Source organism: Theropithecus gelada, chromosome 1, assembly GCF_003255815.1.
Source record: "Theropithecus gelada isolate Dixy chromosome 1, Tgel_1.0, whole genome shotgun sequence".
NCBI classification, from domain to species: Eukaryota; Metazoa; Chordata; class Mammalia; order Primates; family Cercopithecidae; genus Theropithecus; species Theropithecus gelada.
The window spans coordinates 215,898,826-215,920,288 of record NC_037668.1 but is presented as its reverse complement, the minus strand read 5'-3'; the positions used below and the strand labels follow the sequence as shown (position 1 = coordinate 215,920,288).

General features: G+C 43.5%; 1 protein-coding gene across 3 annotated transcripts in view; it reads left to right on the top strand.

Moving 5' to 3' along the window:
- Nucleotides 1-21,184, top strand: part of PLD5 (phospholipase D family member 5) — a 430,516-nt gene extending 409,332 nt beyond the window's left edge. For all 3 annotated transcript variants that reach the window (XM_025394615.1, XM_025394623.1, XM_025394631.1), the window contains 3 exons: nt 3,969-4,137; nt 11,332-11,446; nt 19,811-21,184. In XM_025394615.1, coding sequence (XP_025250400.1) covers nt 3,969-4,137; nt 11,332-11,446; nt 19,811-20,067 — 541 coding nt within the window. In that variant the 3' untranslated portion in view covers nt 20,068-21,184. The remainder of the gene's footprint in view (nt 1-3,968; nt 4,138-11,331; nt 11,447-19,810) is intronic.
- Nucleotides 21,185-21,463: the final 279 nt, after the last annotated feature.

The following is a 21,463-nucleotide window of genomic DNA, read 5'->3' as shown; positions in this document are numbered from 1 at the left end:
CAGCCTGGGCAACAGAGTGAGACTCCATCTCAATACACACACACACACACACACACACACACACAGAGCATCCTTTGGACACTCATGGATTTTCTTCCTGACACACTTCCACACCTTTTCTATCCCTCCTTTTTATTTTTCCTCCCTTTGTTGTTCACTTGGTTTTAGATTTAGTTTTAGATTTTACCTCCACTTTGGGAACATTTCAAAACATAATAGGGGTTTTACCTGATTTTCCTGTTATTGAGAAGGAGAATAAGGTCAAGTTCAGGGAGTTACACATTAGGATGGCATGATGATTTCTCAGGATTGACAAAACCTTTGTTCCCTGAAGTTCTATGAACAAAATTGAGATTCTTTATGGCGAAGGGGTAAATAATTAGCATGGAGGATCTAAAATATTTTAGAAATCCAGAGAAAACGAAAAGAATGTTAAAAATCAGAGGCTCACTTGAAATTTTGCATTTTGGTTATGAATCTACCATTTCAGCTATTAAATGAAACTTCTTTTATTGTATTTTTAAAATTTTAAACCTGTAAATGCTTTTAACTTTCTAAATTGAAAGATCATCAAAGAGACATAAGTAGTTGTCCAAGCATCAAGATTATAATTAAATTCTTCTCAATCAGATAAATTAATTATTTGTATAAATTCAGACTGGTTACTCATCTTTATCTAGTCCCAGAAAAGCTTTTCAGGAGTGAATTCAACTTTAATAAATAGGTAAATACTAACAAATTTCAGTATGTTAATGGAATTAATCTATCAGACTTAACCTTTAGTCTATATATTGCCAACCATCCAAATGAAAGAGAAAAAAATCATACACTCTCAAATCAGAAATGATTAACAGCATGTATAAAAAACACACACTATTATTTAGCCATAGTGTTAGAAATAACTTCTACTTTTCAAGATAGTAGGAAGGGAATGGAGCAATGTTCTGTGACTAAATAAATCCTACAGTAAAAATTCAGAAGCCAGCCAGGCACAGTGGCTCACGCCTGTAATCCCACCACTCTGGGAGGCCGAGGTGGGCGGGTCACCTGAGGTCGGGAGTTATAGACCGTCCCAACCAACATGGTGAAACCCCATCTCTACTAAAAGTACAAAAATTAGCTGGGTGTGGTGGCAGGCACCTGTAATCCCAGCTACTTGAGAGGCTGAGGCAGGAGAATCACTTACCTGGGAAGCCAAGGTTGCAGTGAGCTGAGATCACGCCATTGCACTCCAGCCTGGGCAACAAGAGTGAAACTCCGTTTAAAAAAAAAAACTCAGAAGCCCTATTTCACTTCTTCCTGATTTAGCAATCAAGCTCTCTTTCTTAAGCAAATCACTTAATTATTTAGGTCTCAGTTTAGAGTTGTTCATTATTTATTTCTTCAGTCACATAAAATACATCTTTCACAAGGAAATCAGTAAGTGTGTAAAGGAATAATAAAAATGTAGCCTGATTAGTCTTTCAAGTATTAATGCTTTTTATGTATTCATTCAACAATTTTTTTTTTTTTTTTTTTTTTTTTTTTTTTTTTTTTTTGTGAGACAGAGTTTTACTCTTGTCACCCAGGCTGAGTGCAATGGCAAGATCTCGGCTCACTGCAACCTCTGCCTCCCAGCCTCCCAGGTTCAGGTGATTCTCCTGCCTCAGCTTCCCGAGTAGTAGCTGGGACTACAGGCACATGCCACCACACTGGGCTAATTTTAGTATTTTTAGTAGAGACGGGGTTTCACCATGTTGGCCAGGCTGGTCTCGATCTCCTGACCTCAGGTGATCCACCAGCCTTGGCTTCCCAAATGCTAGGATTACAGGCGTGAGCCACCGCGCCCAGCCTCATTCAACAAATATTTATTGAGCACTGTGACTAGTGATTAAAGCATGAAGAGCATATGATCTCAACCTCCATCTAACAGGACAGGAAAGAGACTGTTAGAACAGAGGTGTGACTGGTACAGTGAACGTCTATAGAGAATATTACAGACGCTAGGTAAAAGAGCCCCCGCCGTGCAGCTTCAGGGTTAGAAGAAGCCCATTGGAGGAGATGCTCACTGACTTACAATTCAAAATATTCAGTTTCTCCACAGAAATTTCTTTAAAAAAACTTTTTAAAACTCAGAAATTTGTCAGAAAGGGTGAAAAATTTTCCCAGTGGAAGGGACAGCATGAGCCAAGTTTCAGATGGAGAAAAAAAGAGCTCAAGGTAAAGTGGTGAGAGATCTAATTGAAGAGGGGGCAAGGGCCAGAAACCAGAGATCCCAACCACTGGGGGAGTCTTGTGACTTTGTGGCGGTTCCACTTGATGGATTTTTGTGGAGGGGTGGGTTTTGTTTTGTTTTGGTTTTGGTTGAGGTGGAGTCTTCCTCTGTCACCCAGGCTGGAGTGCAGTGGCACGATCTCGGCTCACTGCAACATCCACCTCCTGGGTTCAAGTGATTCTCCTGCCTCAGCTTCCCGAGTAGCTGGAACTACAGGCTCATACCACCATGTCCGGCTAATTTTTGTATTTTTATTAGAGATGAGGTTTCACCATGTTGGCCATGCTGGTCTCAAACTCCCGACCTCAAGTGATCCACGCACCTTGGCCTCCCGAAGTGCTGGGATGACAGGTGTGAGCCACCACGCCGGCCCCACTGTTTTAATTCAAGAAGTAGCCTCACCAGGTCTGCCTTAGATGATCACTGTGGTGGTCATCGAGGAAGTGCCTGACTGGAGGCAGAGAAACCAAGTTCCAGCACAAGGCTGAGACGGTCTTTCCTCAGCTTCATGGGTATAAAACCAGACAAAGAGAACTATAGTGTGGATCCAGGATCTAGATTTTTGCCGAGAGCAAGAGGAAGGTAGAGAGGCAAGTATTATTCAAGTGATCAGAACTGAGATGAGGCTGGGCAGGCAAGGGAGACAGGAGAGGCTGATGGACCGGGCTGATTGAAGGCATCATGAATCTGCAGCCTGCATGTGACGAAAGAGTGATTAAGAGAGTGGGGAATCAGGACAGGAGGCCTTTAGAGGTGCAATGATCATGACACTGGCAGGCTACAGTTTCAAATAATATATCATTAGTTCAAATACTGAATTGGCCCAGAATATAGGGTAAGAGTTTGATGAGTAAACAAAAGGTCTACAAATGTCAGGGCCGAGGGGAGGGAGAATGATTTAAGGCTTGGTCCTTAAGACAGGAAAGCTTTTTGTTTTAACATAAGAATTAAATGACAGTTCTGGAAGTGACGGCGTGTGTTGGGGGCCAGCAGAGGCAGAGCAGGAGGCTGCCCAGCATCATAAACCAAGCGGCCAGGTCATGGTAGGAGATGCACGCAGGATTCCAGGAGAAGCTGCGGCCTCAGGGAGGAATCAGGATTCAGTTAAGGCAAAGGCTTAAGGATTCAGAGAAAGGCCGAGCCTGTTGGGGAAACTTTGCCTGTTGGAAGATTCCAAAAGCCCTGCAGAAAATGTGGAAGGTAGGGGAGTAGTGGGAGTCTTGGTCAGGAGAGACCACGGCAAGGACAGTCGGGAATGGAAAGTGTGGGGAAGCTCAGATGACCAGAGCAGAAGTTCATTTCGGGGACAGTCACCAAAGAGAAGTTTTAGTGGCATTTGGGGACTGAGGGGGTGCTCAGGGTTCCTAACTGGAATTCTATTGGATAATCAGTTCTTAGTGGACTGAGGCCCAGGTAGCATCAGAGATGTAGTAAAGGTGGCCTGTGGTGGCAGTCAGCCTGTCCTCACCCCAGCCCACACAGCCCAAGGACCTGGTGGCAGGAAACCTCCTTTTAGGCAGGGGCAGGTCCCAGCAAATCATCATTTCTTGGTGCCTAAGCTGAGAGGCTTGTATGTTTTTCAACCTCTCCGATGAGGTTGTTTATATATTACAGGATAATGATCAGAGTAATATCAATGTTCTGTGCTGTCTAGTAAACTTCTTTCCCCAAACTAAATTTCTTTGTTTTTACTATTTGGATATGATTTCTGCAGGACTTACTGGCCAGACTTGGATGCAAAAATAAGAGAAGCATTAGTTTTACGAAGCGTTAGAGTTCGACTCCTTATAAGCTTCTGGAAGGAAACTGATCCCCTTACGTTTAACTTTATTTCATCTCTTAAAGCGATTTGCACCGAAATAGCCAACTGCAGTTTGAAAGTCGTAAGTATTGTGTTGACTGTGTTACTAAATAAAAAGTGAATGCCCTCTGCATGTGTGTGAAAGCTGCAAGCATACACCTACGTGTAAACTTCCAGTGAGAACCAGGATGACAATCTTCAAAAAGCACGTTTTTTCAAAACAATCACATACAAAAAAAGAAGAGTAGAGCTCATGTTTCCTGATACCTTCTCTGTCCAGCCCTCTTCTCCCTTTCTGTTGCATCCTTTCCATTTTCTTTTTTCTTTTCTTTTCTTTTTTTTTTTTTTCTTGAGACAGTGTTTTGCTCTGTCACCCAGGCTGGAGTGCAGTAGCACAATCCCGGCTCACTGCAGCCTTGATCCCTGGGCTTAGCTAATTTTGCATTTTTGGTAGAGATGGGGCTTCACCATGTTGCCCAGGCTGGTGTTGAACTCCTGGGCTCAAGCAATCTGCCCACCTTGGCCTTCCAAAGTGCTGGGACTACCGATATGAGCCACCGCGCCTGGCCCTCTCTATTTTGCTTGAACTACCCCATTCACCTACTGTTCTCATTTGTAAGACTGTGACCAACAGAGCACTGGTGCATGCACCAGCACAGACTCCCCCAGCCCAAAGCCTCCTAGTCTAGGTCCCCATGCTTGCCACAGGTCCCTTGGGCCACATACTAATCCACCTCTGGAGACCTTGAGGGAGGTAAGATTGGGGATTGGGAATAGATCTGAAATGTGTTAATTCTCTAGCTCGTCTTTGACTCTACTCCAATCCTCATCGCCCTCTTCCTCCGCTCCAGACTTGGTGCAAGCTATTCCCTCTGCCTACAACACTCTTCTTCTCCATGTTTACCCACCTCATAACCACTAATCCTTTAGGTCTCAGCTTTCCTCAATCCCCATGCAGTCATTCAACAAACACGCACTGAGAATCTGGCCTGTGGCAGGCTCTCTTCTAGGTAACCAAGCTGCATCCCTAGATTTAGGGACCCAGGGTATCAAGGGCTCTGCAATTAACTTTGACACATGGCTTCCATGATCGCCCTGACCCTGAATATCCCAAGGCCAGACAGGAGAAGAGCAGAACTGGAGGACTGTGTGAGAGGCACTTTTGGATTAGGCCTGGAGGTAGGGAACGTCCCTTTAGCCTTCATTCCACTGCCTGGATAGCTTTCACATGGCCATGCCTAATAGCCAGGGAGGCTTATGACCCTGTTCAGAAAGCCAGCTGTGTTTCCAGGGTGACAAAGGAACAGGTTTGTGAATCATCATGATCTGAAGTTCCTGGTACACAGGATCCATTTCACTCATCTTCCCTCGTAGAGAACCCTCATTCCCACCTCCCACAAGGGAGAAAACGCCAAGTTTCACGCAGTCACTGCACAGTCTTCCAGTGATGTGCATTTCTGGACATTGCGCCTGAAAGCGGTACATCATAGTTTGTCAATGTAAAAACTAAAACAGAACAGTAAGAATTCCCCACCGCTCACCAAAAAATACCCAAAATCAGGTTAAGGCTATCTCCCTTCCTGAGTACAGAAACAGGATAAGCACAAGGAAAACCGCCATTAGAAAGGGAAGGTTCGGAGGCCCATGGCAGTCCCTGGTCCACAGCAATTATAAAGCTCTTCTGGGAAGGTATTGTGAAGTCCTCATACGCCTGCTGGTTCAGACCAAGGACCCAAGGTGTTTTTTTTGTTGTTGTTTTTTGTTTTTTGAGACGGGGTCTCGCTCTGTCGCCCAGGCTGGAGTGCAGTGGCGCGATCTCGGCTCACTGCAAGCTCCGCCTCCCGGGTTCACCCCATTCTCCTGCCTCAGCCTCCCGAGTAGCTGGGACTACAGGCGCCGCCACCTTGCCCGGCTAGTTTTTTTGCATTTTTTAGTAGAGACGGGGTTTCACCGTGTTAGCCAGGATGGTCTCCATCTCCTGACCTCGTGATCCGCCCGTCTCGGCCTCCCAAAGTGCTGAGATTACAGGCTTGAGCCACCGCGCCCGGCCCCAAGGTTGTTTTAAGGCATGAACAGTTAAAGGAGTTTGGGGTCCTAGCATGAGCTGGTTGGTTTCTTGGGCAATGCAAGTTTCTCAGAAATGTAGCAGGTTCTGATGTACTTGCTTCTAGTTATTTCCATGTATCCATAGCCATGTCCAAAGTTTCTTGTTGTACATAATTCCCTAACTTGATGAATTATGCTTTCTGCTTCATAGACTTCTCTCTCTCTCTCTCTAATGATAGGGTTCGTTCAAGACCATCAGACACAGGTGGGAAGATTACCCCTATTAAAATTACACCAATTATTTCATCTTTTCTACAGGGCTCAGTCTTCACTGGCCACTTAAAGGATTTTTCATACTTATTTTCTATTGAGTTCTAGGTACAATCAGCTTTCTAACCCTGTGAAATACCAAATTTCTGATCTATCTGCTATCATTTCCACTTGTAAACTAGCCATTCCTTCCCTGAGCCTATTTATCTCCTCTCATAAGCTTTTTAAAAGCACAACTAACAGGCCAGGCACAGTGGCTCACGCCTATAATCCCAGCCCTTTGGGAGGCCAAGGCAGGTGGATCACTTGAGGTCAGGAGTTCAAGACCAGCCTGAACAACATGGTGAAACCCCATGTCTAGTAAAAATACAAAAATTAGCTGGGCGTGGTGGTGCACACCTGAAATCCCAGCTACTTGGGAGGCTGAGGCACAAGCATTACCTGGAACCCGGGAGGCAGAGGTTGCAGTGAGCCGAGATCGCGCCACTGCATTCCAGACAGAGCAAGACCCTGTCTCAAAAAAAAAAAAAAAAAAAAAAAAAAACACAAATAACCACACACAGTACAAACAATTCATTTCCCCAGTCCCTACAGCCAAAGCCCTACTAGCCAAAGGTTCGGTGGTACTTGGTATGCCTTCCAAATAAATGCCGGTTATGGTTTTACCAAATAGTTTGTCGCTATATAACATGAGATTTCATCTTTCCATCCTACAATACCAATTTACTTGCTGCCCGCTGCCCAATGAGTAAACCAGTGCTACATCATTTATTAAGTTTTTGTTGTGTTGCTGTTACAGCAACACGCACTTCACATTGCCTGAACTTAGTAAGTACTTAATACTTTTTAAATAAGTGAAGAAATGTGTTATATTCATGAATATTCATGAGTATATACAGTTATCCAGGCACTGAGTTAAATGCCTTATATAGATTATGTAATATCCACAACCAGACAGGCAGACATGTGGCTTATGCCTGTAATCTCAGTGCTTTGGGAGTCCAAGGCAGGAGGTTCACTTGAGGCCACAAGTTCAAGACCTGCCTGGGCAACGTAAGGAGACCCCATCTCTACAAAAACACTTAAGAGAAATAATATTTACAATTACCCTGTGAAACAGGTACTTTCCCTATTTTATAGACATGGGAACTGAAGCTTACATTAGATAACCTCTCTCTAGGACACTCATGAGTAATGGGGCAAGACTCAAACCTAAGTCTTTTGAACTCCAGAACCTGAACTCTTAAACATGCCTCCAAGGCCCCAGCATGTGGAAGAGATCATTGCAGTCACAAAGCTCTTTTTAATCTTTCTTATCTATATTCAGAAACGTCATATACACCGAGGTGCAGTGGCTCACACTTTTAATCCCAACACTTTGGGAGGCCAAGACAAGTGGATCCCTTGAGGCCAAGAGTTCAAGACCAGCCTGGACAACATGGCAACACCCTATTTCTACATAAAAGGGAAAAAAATGAAAAAAAAAAAACTAGCCAGGTGTGGTAGTGCACATCTGTAGTCCTAGGGACTCAGGACTCAGCAGGTAGAGGCCAGGGGATCACTTTAGCTTAGGAGTTCAAGGCTGCAGTGACCTATGATTGCCACTGCACTTCAGCCTGGGGACAGAGCAAGACTCTGTCTCAAAGCAAAAACAAAACATCATCTACTGCATCTGCTCAAAGATACAAGAAGCTACACATCCAAATTATATCCCTGAGGATCAAAAAAAGGTCAGATGTTTGTAACTCATTCATGCCAGTAAGATATTTTAAATTTTATTTTTCATGAAATTATTAATAACTTAAATTCATAAAAATGTGGAATTTACTGTAAATTTCCAAAAATAATGCTTCTCTCCTGTGTTTTCATCTTAATCTCCCTAATAGTCTGGTAACTTTGATGGATAATGGAAATTCTGATCTCTATTTAACTGGTTTTTGTAAACTGAGGAAATCATGCACACATCTGTGTAGTCACAAATCAGTATAAGTATTAGAAATAAAAACATGACTGTGATTACTACCACAGATCTGTTTTCCAGGCCAGATTTTCAAATAAATGAAATAACCAGGAGTTGGATCAGGGCGCCAACCTGGGTTTGGAATCAGGTACCCAGGATCAGAGGAGAAGCAGGTGCAGTCCCAGGGAGTCAGAGACACAGGAGAATGGAGTCTAATTGTATTCAATACCTTTTCACAGACAAGAGAACTCTTGGGATTGATTCAGCTCAGAAACAGCTTTTTCCAGATAATTACAGTGGCATATGGAGCTCCAGGAAAAAGGAAGTGAGAAAAAGAACAGGTGTCTAGTTCACCAATGACTCACATGACGCTTGGTGGAGTTTTCAAAACATACATGTTGAATGAGTGCATGCATGACATACGAAGTCAAAGAAGGGAGCTAATAAAGGCAGAGCGATAAGAAAGATTCTGCAAGCCAGTGAGGGGACAGGGCAGAACCCAGGACAGTGCCTGAGTCCAAGGTGTGGTTAGCCATTTTCTGCAGGCGTGTGCTGGGGAAGGGTGACCACGGGTGAAGAGGCTGCCCAGTGAAGTCATGCACTCCGGAGGTCAGTACAGCCACACTCAGAGGAGCCCCTGTTATTCGCGAGGTCTAGCAGGAGCAGAGAGGACAGTCTGGAGCTTTCGGTATACCATATGGTGCATTTGCTCCAATCTCCTTTTCCAAATTCTCCTCTGGCCAAGTCACAGGTCCATGCCCACCCGCTGTTTCTTGACCACCCCCCGCCCAACAGCACACCTGCCACTAGGGCACCTGCAGTTGAAACTTCCAGGGCGTGAAATGTCAACTGCTCTAAGAATTACCAAAAATTACAAGGAAAGTAGAATCCATCATTGCAAACTTTATAGTACCTAATCAGCTTCCTCTTTTTGATGTTTTTGAACACAAATGGTCACTTTTCTTGAATAAACCAAACATTAATAGTTCACACATAGCCATTGTATAAAACAGAGGCCATACACTTCTAAGCATCAATACAAGCCTAGATGGGCAAGAAGCTTATGGCCCTAATGTCTAGAACACAGATGGGTGATAAACTCTTCCAAGAAAACTGGGGATTGGAATATTGCATAGAGCGTGTCTTCAGGAGCCTGGTAGTGCTGATAAAGCACATGGCCTGGGAACTAGGTAGGGAATCTCTGTCCTTAAAGGAGTGGGCACCCGCACCTCCAACCACCTCCAGGCCTGATGTGGATTTATCTCCATGAGGGGCTCATGGAAAGAGAAAAGACTGCGAAGCACAAAATTATCCTAGTCAGCTGATTTTTTTACAGTTTTTTTTTTTTTAACAAACTAATAAATCCATTTTGAAATGTCTTTGCTGTCACCCACAGTGTATTAGGTGTCGAATAATATCAGTGAATAAAACCTGATTTCTGCTGTCATTTTAGTCTGTTTCCCCTCTTAAGGGCCATCTTTGACTTGCTAGAGCAAATGGGTTTCTACTGAAGCCTCAAGCTGTGACTCTATCCTTGACTTAACTCAAGATGTATATATTATTCTTTTTGAAATCCATCTTGATTCCACAATAATATCTTTCCCAAAAGGAAACAGTCACACGTGTGGCCATGTGTGGTGATAGAATGTCCAAGCGAGGTAACTTCTGGCTGTGATTGGTGGTGATGCCCTCAATGTTCGTGTGACCTCATGAACATAAAACTGTGACTTAAGAACATTAGGTCACTTTGAAGAGTCCAGAAACGAATGCAGATTTTGCAGAAGACAGGAACTGAGGACACTGGGTGAACCAGGTATCACTATCTATAACCGTGGGGATATGGCCCTGAGAGCCACACAGATCACATGTTTACCTGTGTTGTGGAATAGACAGTTTTTAGGTAGATTTTGATCTCTGCACTGTGAGCAGCCTCAAGGGTTTTACAAAAACTCAAAATAGAACTTCTGTGGCTAGAAGGGATCTTAGCGATCATCTAGCTTGTCACCGTTCTACCGCGCTAGGGGAGGGGAGTCCAACTCTCATTATTTCCTCAAGCCAAATGTGAACACTTACGGTTTTAAAACTGCAAATGACATCTCCTTTTCTAGGTATCATGCCATTTTCCTCCCTGCCTCTTCTTTCCTTTAAATACACATGATTCTATAGCTGTGGACATTCCAAAAGGTTCCGGGCAGTTCTGAAAATACTCACCATTTTCCCATATAGGGGATAACTGATATTTTCACCTTTGACTATGTCTTCCAGTGAGCTGAGTCATGGAGTTCCATGAGTTTAGCCACAGTTTAAGCCTTGTCTGAGAATTTAGCAAATTCCGCAGACCCCTAAGGCATAGCCTGGCCGTTCCTGCAGTCATACCCCTTCTTTTAGCTGCCCCATTCCTGGCCTTGGGTGAACTGGAATGTTGCCTTCTGAGTCAATAAAAGTTGAAATTCAGAATTCACGGTTTGAAATTGTGATTTTTTTTTCAGTTGCCTATCAAAAGAGCTCCTAGACTTAGGTGTTCAGATGGAAAAGTATTTGTTCCTATGGTAAAGTCTCTTTTGACCTTTGCAAATCCCTAGTTTAATCAGCTAGTCATTGACATTGATGTATGCAACATGTAAGAATACTCATTCAGTTCATTGCCATGCTTGACAGAAAGCACCCTGAGGCATGCTTCAAATGCCAGCGCACCCTGATGAATAAGACAATGTGAATTAAACAACCTTCTGGCCCTTATCCTGCTGAAAAAAGAAAAGGAATTTTGTGTTCATTTTGTAGCTTAAAAGTGTTAATTATATACCTCGTTGAGCATGCTAATTTTCTCTTGTTGCCTATTTAGATTTGAGAACAAAAATAGCTTCATCTATGTGAGGTAATAAGATTATGGCTTTAATAACCCATCATGAGGTCTATTGTTGATACTTGGATAATACATTCTTTTGTGCTGTTGGACAAGACCAGAAATGTTCCTCTTATTTACCTGTTTTTGTCTTACAGAAATTTTTTGATCTGGAAAGAGAGAATGCTTGTGCTACAAAAGAACAAAAGAATCACACCTTTCCTAGGTTAAATCGCAACAAGTACATGGTGACAGATGGAGCAGCTTATATTGGTAGGTGTGAGGGCTGTGAGGCTCCTTGGGTGGGGGTCACCCAGGCAGTGGTAGTCCAGCTGTGCTCCACGGTATGCCCTGGGGAGGAAGCAAGGCCTTGGGAACCACTGCTGGTGAATGGGGGGAAATGGAAATCAGGAAACAGGGTGGTGAAGACAGGGAGCTCATCACTCAAATACCTCTTTCATGGCCTGATTTATATACTAGAAGGCATAGAAGACACCTTTCCATAAATGTTTTACAGAAATTTTCTGGTCCCATTGCCAGATGTATAGGCAGGGATGAGAATGGCTCATCAAAGGTGTGTCCTGGCACTGGAACGAGCAGTGTCATCCCCCTGCCCACAGCACCACAAGCCAGCCTGACATGAGTGATAGGGAGGCAGACAGCGCTGAAACTCTCAGTGCCCAGCCAATTATCCCATCCCTGCCATCTTCCAAATGTCCCACTCTGTACAATTTAACTTGAACTCTTCAAACCTCAGTTTTCTCATCTGTAAGATGGGGCTAATAATAGTAACTACTTCATTGGATGAAGTGTAGAAGAGATAAAATGTGCAAAGTACCTGGCACATAAATAATACCCAATTAATGCCAGCTATTATTATTAAGGTAAGAGACCCAGGTGCTGAAATCATTCTATAATGGTGTAATTATTAATATATCAAATTATTCTAATTTTCCATGATATATATGAGTCCATGGTAACCTTTTAACTAGTACCATCACAGGCAGTTAAAATGATCTATAAGAAGGTACATAAATCCAAAAACAGCAGTGCAGTAATTACATTGTACAGATGAAATGGCAGTCTCGAAGCAGAAAAAAACATGTTCATGGAATATAGAAATACAAAATCTGTATCAATTTTTTTCAAATTCAGTGAGTAAAAAATAGACCCTTTTAACTTTGTAAAGCACTTGATTCATTTCTCTTGGCAACATCATCAATAGGGAGGGCAGCTTTTATCATCTGCAGTTTACAAATGAGGAAACTTGGACCCTAAGACTCAGAAATACAGACATTAGGGGGATGGAGCCGGGTCTGACATCCAGGGCCCCCAGTCATCTCACCCCCTGCCACCAGCCCCGGCAGACACTGCCATTGGCCATGTGGGGAGTCACTAACTCCCAGGCTCAGTGTGAACATATTTTTTTTTCCATTTTCAATATCACATTAGAAGAGAGTATTGGAATATTTTAAAGATGTGTATCTGGCTGGGCGCGGTGGCTCACGCAGTAATCCCAGCCACTTTGGAGGGCGAGGCAGGTGGATCATCTGAGGTCAGGAGTTCAAGACCAGCTTGGCCAACATGGTGAAAACCTGTCCTTACTAAAAAATACCAAAAAAACTAGCTGGACATGGTGATGGGTGTCTGTAATCCCAGCTACTTGGGAGGCTGAGGCAGGGAGAATTGCTTGAATCTGGAAGGCGGAGGTTGCAGTGAGCTGAGATGCCACTGCACTCCAGCCTGGGTGACAGGGTGGGACTCCTTCTCGGGGGGAAAAAAAAAAAAAACTAAATAGGCCAGGTACAGTGGCTCACCGTTGTAATCCCAGCACTTTGGGAAGTCGAGGCAGGTGGATCACCTGAGGCCAGGAATTCAAGACCAGCCTGGGCAACATGGTGAAATCCTGTCTCTACTAAAAATACAAAAATTAGCTGGGTGCGGTGACACATGCCTGTAATCCCAGCTACTAGGGAGGCTGAGGCAGGAGAATCACTTGAGCCCGGGAGGCAGAGGTTGCAGTGAGCCAAGACTGCACCACTGCACTCCAGCCTGGGCGGCAGGGCAAGACTCCATCTCAAGAGAGAAAGAGAGAGAGAGATTGATCCTTCTGGCCTTCCGGTGGTGCTGGAATATGAGACTATTGGCTAGGTGTGGTGGCTCACGCCTGTAATCCCAGCACTTTGGGAGACCGAGGTGGGCAGATCACAAGGTCAGGAGATCAAGACCATCCTGGCTAACACGGTGAAACCCCATCTCTACTAAAAATACAAAAAGTCAGCCGGGCGTGGTGGCGGGCACCTGTAGTCCCAGCTACTCGGGAGGCTGAGGCAGGAGAATGGCGTGAACCCGGGAGGCGGAGCTCGCAGTGAGCCGAGATCACACCACTGCACTCCAGCCTGGGCAACAGAGCGAGACTCCTCTGTCTCAAAAAAAAAAAAAAAGAGAGAGAATATTATTTCATTCCTGTTGTCACTCTCAGTGACCCAAAATGTGATTATTTTGATTTTTCTCACGTGCACCAACTTATGGAGAGTAATACGAAATCAGCTGCAAGTGATTAAAAACAACCTCAAACCCATTTAATAAAAAATGGGAACTTTTGGCTTAATCATCAGGGAACCCAGGGATGGTTCAGGTTTTAGGCACAACAGGACTGAGGGACTCAAATCTGGATATTTTACATGTGGAATTTACTTAAAGTGAGATGTTGTGTGTCCATTCAGCAGTGACTTGTACCTGTATCTAAATGTTCTTTTGTGGGAAATTTTTTTTAAAAGGAGGGGAGGGCTTAAAAATTAAAATTAAAAAAATAAATACCTGAAACTAGGGATTTTTTTTAAATGTACTTTTGATGAATTAAGTGTTTTAGGTCGAACACGGTGGCTCACACCTGTAATCCCAGCACTTTGAGAGACTGAGGCAGGTGGATCACCTAAGGTCAGGAGTTGGAGACCAGCCTGGCCAACATAGTGAAACCTTGTCTGTACTAAAAATACAAAATTAGCAGGATATTGTGGCACACGCCTGTCCTCCCAGCTACTCGGGAGGCTGAGACAGGAGAATCACTTGAACCCGGGAGACAGAGGCTGCAGTGAGCTGAGATCCCACCACTGCACCCCAGCCTGGGCGAGACAGAGTGAGACTCCATCTCTAAATAAATAAATAGACCGGACACAGTGGCTCACACCTGTAATTCCAGCACTTTGGGAGGCTGAGGTGGGTGGATCACAAGGTCAGAAGATCGAGACCATCCTGGTAACACGGTGAAACCCCATCTCTACTAAAAATACAAAATATTAGCTAGGTGTGGTGGCATGCACCTGTAGTCCCAGCTACTCAGGAGGCTGAGGCAGGAGGATCACTAGAACCTGGGAGGCAGAGGTTGCTGTGACCCAAGATTGTGCCACGGCACTCCAGCCTGGGCAACAGAATGAGACTCCTTTCTCAATAAAATATTAAAAAATAATAAATATTTTAGAGTGAGACAAACCTATATTTGAATTCCAGCACTGACACTTACATGCTGAAAAATGGTAGAAAGTCACATAATCTCTGTAAGCCTCTATTTTCTAATCTGTAAAGTGGGGATAATAGCACCCGCCCTTCAGTGGTACTACGAGGCTTAAACAAGATAGTATATGAAGAGCTCCTAACACTGTCTCTGATCTGTCCATATCTTTAGGAAATATTGATTCCTGGCTCTCCCCTTTCTTCTTCCCTCTATAATACATTTTTAAATGAGTGAATTTTACACATAATATTTTATCACAACGTTAATTCCCTAGACTGAAGCATAGTTCTAGTATAAAAATACTCAAAGAACCTTAGGAGGAAAAAATCCATCAATAATTTAAATAATTATCAGCATGTTCTGATCTCCTAAGTCATCACTGAGATACTTGCTGAGAACACGGAGTTGAGAAAACTCCACAGTGGACCTGGAACGGAATCACCACTCCATTAAGTTTTCACAAGACTCACAGAAGAATCCCCAAACAGTGTCATCTCTCTAATTTTGAAATCTCCAGGGCACATTTGAGTTAAGCTCTGCAAACTTGTCTAGGAGATGGTTTGAAGGATTGGAGGGCTGACAAGGGGGTGGTGGGTGGAGGGAAGGCACCCGAAGGCCCATGAACCTTCCCAGCGAGCTCTCCTGCAACCTCATCGTCATGTCCCTCTGGGGGACACTACAGTTCTGGCAACTAGGGGCTCAGCATGCATTTTTGGAAGCTGCAGTGGCAGTCTCAAAAAAAGCTGGATGAAATTGCCTCCCAATTAAAAAAACACTGAAGCATATATGTGATTTTGAAGTCAAGCCAGACTGTCAGGAAGTGAAAGGTAGAAGAGCACGATCACAAGGGCGCAGGAATTCCTTTATCAGCCTGTGGAAGCTTCCCAGAGCCATGATTCCTGAGGCGAGCCTAATTAAAGCTTTTGAGTATCAGTAAAGATGCCGGATCTTGGCTCAATCCATTGAAGTCGAAGGAAAACAAAGCTGTATTTTATAGAATAAGCCTTCAAAATCTCGTAACCTCTCTCCCTCATTTTCCCCCCACCCCAGGCTGCCCCCAAAGCATATTTCTATGTATATTTCCTTCAGAGAGTATCGTCCGCACATGCACGGAGCAGAATTCTCAACATGGCTGTGATGCTCCTGACCTCGGGAGGTTGACGTTGTAGTCCAGGGTGAAGCACACAATTCCTGGCACAAAGGATGCCTTTAGGATCAGAGGCAACATGGAGTGCAAGTAAAGTGTGGACCCTGGAGTCAGACCTGGCTTTGAACCTCAGCTCTGATGTTTTTCTATCCCCACTTTGGACAAATTACTTAACCTTTCCGTGCCTTGATTTCCTCATCAATACGATGGAGTTCGTATAACCACCTCAGAGGACAGCAGTGAAAATTGAAGAAATAATGTAATGAGATGATATATTCACTGCCCTTGTTACAGTGCCTGGCAACGGCTGTGGGGACGAGATTTTAGTCTCATATCCAAGAGCCCTTAAAGGACACGCAAGACCACAGGAGCCTTTTGCTTACAGAATGAACAGAAGATACTGCCTGGCAAGGGACACTTGAGCAATGCTCAACCCACAGAAGCTACTAATCCCCAGTTTAGAGATCCAGTCTTGTGTTTACCTGGCGCTGAGCATTTGCACAGAACTGCGGCCTCTGTGCATAGTCACGTGTCTCAGAGGAACACGGCCTGGAAGGCCACATTAGCCACGGGGGTCTCTGTGCGGAGACAACAGCACAGTATTATGTACCACTTGGGGGACAGTTCACTAATTTATATCAAAAAATTCATCCAAAGCTATGTCTATCATGAAGCCACTGATAGTACCATTGTGCTGTTTATCCAGGGGGCAGATGATGGATGGGGATGAGGGGAGAAGGATAAAGCAAAAGGGGGCAGGTCCTTCTCTCTGCCGATATTTGGTTTAGGGACTTGGTGTTCGTAGGCTCTGAGGAATAAACTTTAGGAGTAAAATGAGAGACAAGAAACCACCTTCTGATGTTCCTGGGGGTGCCAAATGGAAAAGGGACTTGGTATGTTTGAGGGCTCCAGAATACAGAGCAGAGACCAAAATACAAAAGCTACAAAGGAAGAGATACTGGCTGTCCCCATAGATGTGCTTTCTTCCAGCAGCTTCTCCCACAGATGACTGCAGGCCCTTGGGCCAGGGGTGCCCAGGGAGACTGATGATCTCAGCATCTTAGTGATTTCTGCAGCGGAACCTGAGTTGCTGCAGAGGGGACGGAAGGCCAATATCTCCACCTAAAACCTGTCAGTTCCCTTTATGGAATCAGCTCTTACCCAAAGAAGAGAACAAAACTGGGAGCTTAGATCAGACCTGGCCTGGTGGTAATTTTGAAGATAATTTTGTCCACCTTGACATGGCTAGATATCTTTTAATGGGAATAATTCCTGGTTTATCATACAGTCTGGCAGACCTGGGTGCACCATTGATTAGCCATGTGATTAGGCAAATTTATTCACCCCTTTGAGTGGAAGTAAGTCCCACCAACCATACAAATAATATATAGAAATACCAAGCAGCAGCCGGTTCCGGTGGTTGCACGTGTACTCACAGCTGCTTAGGAGGCTGAGGTGGGAGGATTGCTTGAGCTCAAGAGTTCAAGGCTACCATGAGCTATGGTCAGGCCCCTGCACTCTAGCCTGGGCAACAGAGAGAGATCCTGCCTCTAAAAATAAATCAATCAGGCCTGGCACAGTGGCTCACGCCTGTAATCCCAGCACTTTAGGAGGCCGAGATGGGTGGATCACTTGAGGTCAGGAGTTTGAGACCAGCCTGGACAATATGGTGAAACCCCATCTCTATAAAAATACAAAAAATTAGTGGGGGCATTGTGGTGGGCTCCTGTAACCCCAGCTACTCAGGAGGCTGAGGCAGAGAATTGCTTGAACCCGTGAGCCAGGGGTTGCAGTGAGCCAAGATTGTACCACCGCACTCCAGCCTGGGCAACAGAGCAAGACTGTCTCAAAAAAAAAAAAAAAGAAATAAAGAAAGAAAGAAAAAGAAAAAGAAGAAAGCTACTCAGTTACAGAGTAGGGCGTCCACAGAAAGCAAGTGGAGGGATGTGGTGTGTTTTTCTTATATAGGAGTCTTATCTGTGTAAAAGCTAAGCTAAGCTGTGTCTATGTGTGAGTAAGCTGACAGCATGACAAAATTTATTATTCTATCGATTTAAAGAAAACAGTCTTATGTGTAATGACATTCTAGTGTGTAAGTACATCAAAGCGTTGGCCAGGCGCGGTGGCTCAAGCCTGTAATCCCAGCACTTTGGGAGGCCGAGATGGGCGGATCACGAGGTCAGGAGATCGAGACCATCCTGGCTAACACGGTGAAACCCCGTCTCTACTAAGAAATACAAAAAATAGCCGGGCGAGGTGGCGGGCGCCTGTAGTCCCAGCTACTCGGGAGGCTGAGGCCGGAGAATGGCGTGAACCCGGGGAGGCGGAGCTTGCAGTGAGCTGAGATCCGGCCACTGCACTCCAGCCTGGGCTACAGAGCGAGACTCCGTCTCAAAAAAAAAAAAAAAAAAAAAAAAAAAATGAATTTTTTTCTTTTACTTTTTAAACTTTTTTTTAGAAACTAAGATATAAAGCACACACATAAGACTAGGCCTACACAGCGTCAGGATCATCAGTATCNAAAAAAAAAAAAAAAAAAAAAAAAAAAAAAAAAAGTACATCAAAGCGTAACTATAGCTATCCTGAAAGCACATACTGTTATGGGTATTGGGACATCTGGACTTTCCACTGCTGTAGGACTGTATCCTTTGGGGTATCTTTAGGTTGTTTTCTCAACTGTAAACATCGATGACCATGGTTGTGACTGGCAAGGAACATGCCTTGTTAGTCTCAGGATGGAGCTGAACTGAAAATGGCATTACTCTAGCTCTCCAGCGCCACTGCTTCCCCCACACCTCGAAGATGGACTACACGGGAGTGGCTTACACATTAGTCTCTACTAGGGCAGATCCCAGACTTACTCCTTTGTATGAGCTGAATCGTGTCCCTCCAAAAGTCATATGTTGAAGTCCTAACCCCAGTACCTCAGAATGTAACTCTATTGAGAGGCGGATCTTTAGAGAAATTGTCAAGTTAAAATGAGATCATGAGTGTGGCCTTAATCTAATATGAACGACGTCCTTGTCAAAAGGGGAAATTTGGACAGAGACATGCATAGAGGGCAGACAACGTGTTGGGAGGCTGAGGTGGGACGATCGCTTGAACCCAGGAGTTCAAGACCAGCCTGAGCAACATAGCAAGACCCCATCTCTATTTAAAAATTTAAAAACTAACTAAATAAATAAATAGAAAGAAAATAGAAAATGCCCATCGACAAGCCACAGAAAAAGGTCTGGAACAGATCCCTGCTCACAGTTCTCACAAGGAATCACCTTCCCAACAGCTGGATTTTGTCTCCAGAACCATGAGACAATTCATTTCTAGTTTCATCCACACAATTTGTGGAACGTTGCTATGGCAGCCCCGAAAACATGAATACACCACGTGACACGGGCAGTCATCCCTGAGAGGCTGTTCTCATAGCACCTGCCCCACTTCCTGGGCCAAGAGGCTGGATCCTGGATCTGGGAAATGATTTCTAGTCCAGTCGGGTGTTTGTTAGAAACTGAGTCTCCCTCTCTGGCTTGAGCGTTTTCTTTGATGTGAAAGCTTCAGGGACTTTTAATTAGAATCCCTCATTTGTTCACACGGATTAGATGTTGTCTCTTTGAGAAGGTAGTAATTACTCACAGGATTTTTAAATGAATCCCTATATATTTTAAATGTTGCTGTATTTAGTGTGGCTTGTGAATGTCAATAAGATATAACATTTACAAGAAAGAACAGCAGATTCCTTGTTTTGAGTTTCCACCGGAGCAAAGCTGAAGAAAATGCCAAAATAATATGCAAATATTAATATGCCATATGTAAGGCTTCTTGGATTTTTTTTTTTCGGAGCTGTCAACACAATTCAGCCTCTCTGTTGTTATTTCTGGGTGTTGATGATTTTTAATAGAATCCACTCTGAATTTCATTATATTGGGTATGTTCCCAGTGGACTCTAACTCCTCAACATTATTTCTTTGTTTGTTTGCAGGAAATTTTGATTGGGTAGGGAATGATTTCACACAGAATGCTGGAACGGGCCTTGTTATCAACCAGGCAGATGTGAGGAACAACAGAAGCATCATTAAGCAACTTAAAGATGTGTTTGAAAGGGACTGGTATTCACCGTATGCCAAAACCTTACAGCCAACCAAACAGCCGAACTGCTCAAGCCTGTTCAAACTCAAACCACCCTCCAACAAAACTGCCACAGACGATGCAGGCGGAAAGGATCCCTGGAACGTATAACGTGAATAAACAAACTGATAGGACAGTTCCATATTTCATATTTATACATAAAGGACTTGAGGAGAGAAAAAAACACTTTAATATGTCTCTTTTTTTAGGGAAAAAGCACACTTATAAAAAATATTCTCTGAACGACACATAATACCTATCTAACAATATCTTAGCGTCGTGTACACTGAAATTAAGACTTTTGTATTTGTTACCTCTGACAGAGAATGTCATTCTGGCGTAGAAGTTAGTTTTTACATTTGCATACAAATTTTAAGACTTTCATTCCTGCTTCTTTCTAGTTTGAGAACTTTTTCTGCTGACCTACCCGGTCAGTTGTTAGGAAGCTTAGCATGAGATGGGCTCTTTAACACCATTCGGAGAACTGCTAATTTAGAGAGGAAGGTGAGGATTTTTGCCTTGGAGAAGAGACTGATAAAACCAGTGTTTATCCTTGTAAATCGTCTCCAAGACCTACACAGTCAGCTAAGCGTGAACAGCTTACATCTCATGCCAGCCTTCAACACCCTTGAAAAATATCCTTTTCTGTCTTGCTCATTTTCTTCTTATACCATAGATTTTATTTGGTATCATTTTCTCTTCTCACAAAATGTTCCTATTATATTCTGTATTCAACCTCAACATTACTTCTAACTATGATAACATCTTTTGAAAACCTACAAATTTCTCAGAGTGGATACTACATGGAAATAGCAGTCTTTCATTTTTACCTTTCAACTGAATCCTTTTTTCCCCTACCGAATTGGTATTTTAAAAAAACGACAGTCAGCAATATATGTCCTTTCTCTCAAGCTCAGATAAATTACGAAATTATGTGGCCACCTGCTTATATCCAGCAAGCTATCAAGTCTGCATTTTGGGAATAAAGTAGTTTTTCACATTTTTGTTCAGTTTATGGTATTATAAAGAAAAGATCTCTATGCTTCAGTGGATTTTAATTTCTTTAGAATCATTATGCTGTTAAGAGTATGCCAGCAAACATTTATAGAGCTATTTAATATACCTTGTGCTATTTAATATACCAAATGCTTTTCAGAGAAATGCAATTTAAATACTGTGCTTAACGTATTTTACTAAGAAACAGAAATATTGAATTATTGTTCTATAATGTAATTGTGTGTTGTTGTTTTATATCTATACAATATATACCCCTGTATTAATGGAGACCATTGCTACACTAGGGAGAGGCATGGCCTCTTCAGAGCCTACAGCAGGTGGCCGGGATGTCCAGTTCCAATGTTATTCCCGACTCTGTGACTCAAAGCAGAGCTTCTCACTGCTTGGCCTCGGGCTTCTCTTGGTAATGTAGATGGTAATACTCACCTACCTCGCAAGGATGTTGTCACGGTAGGAAATATTTATAACTTGTTTTGAAATCAAAAGAACC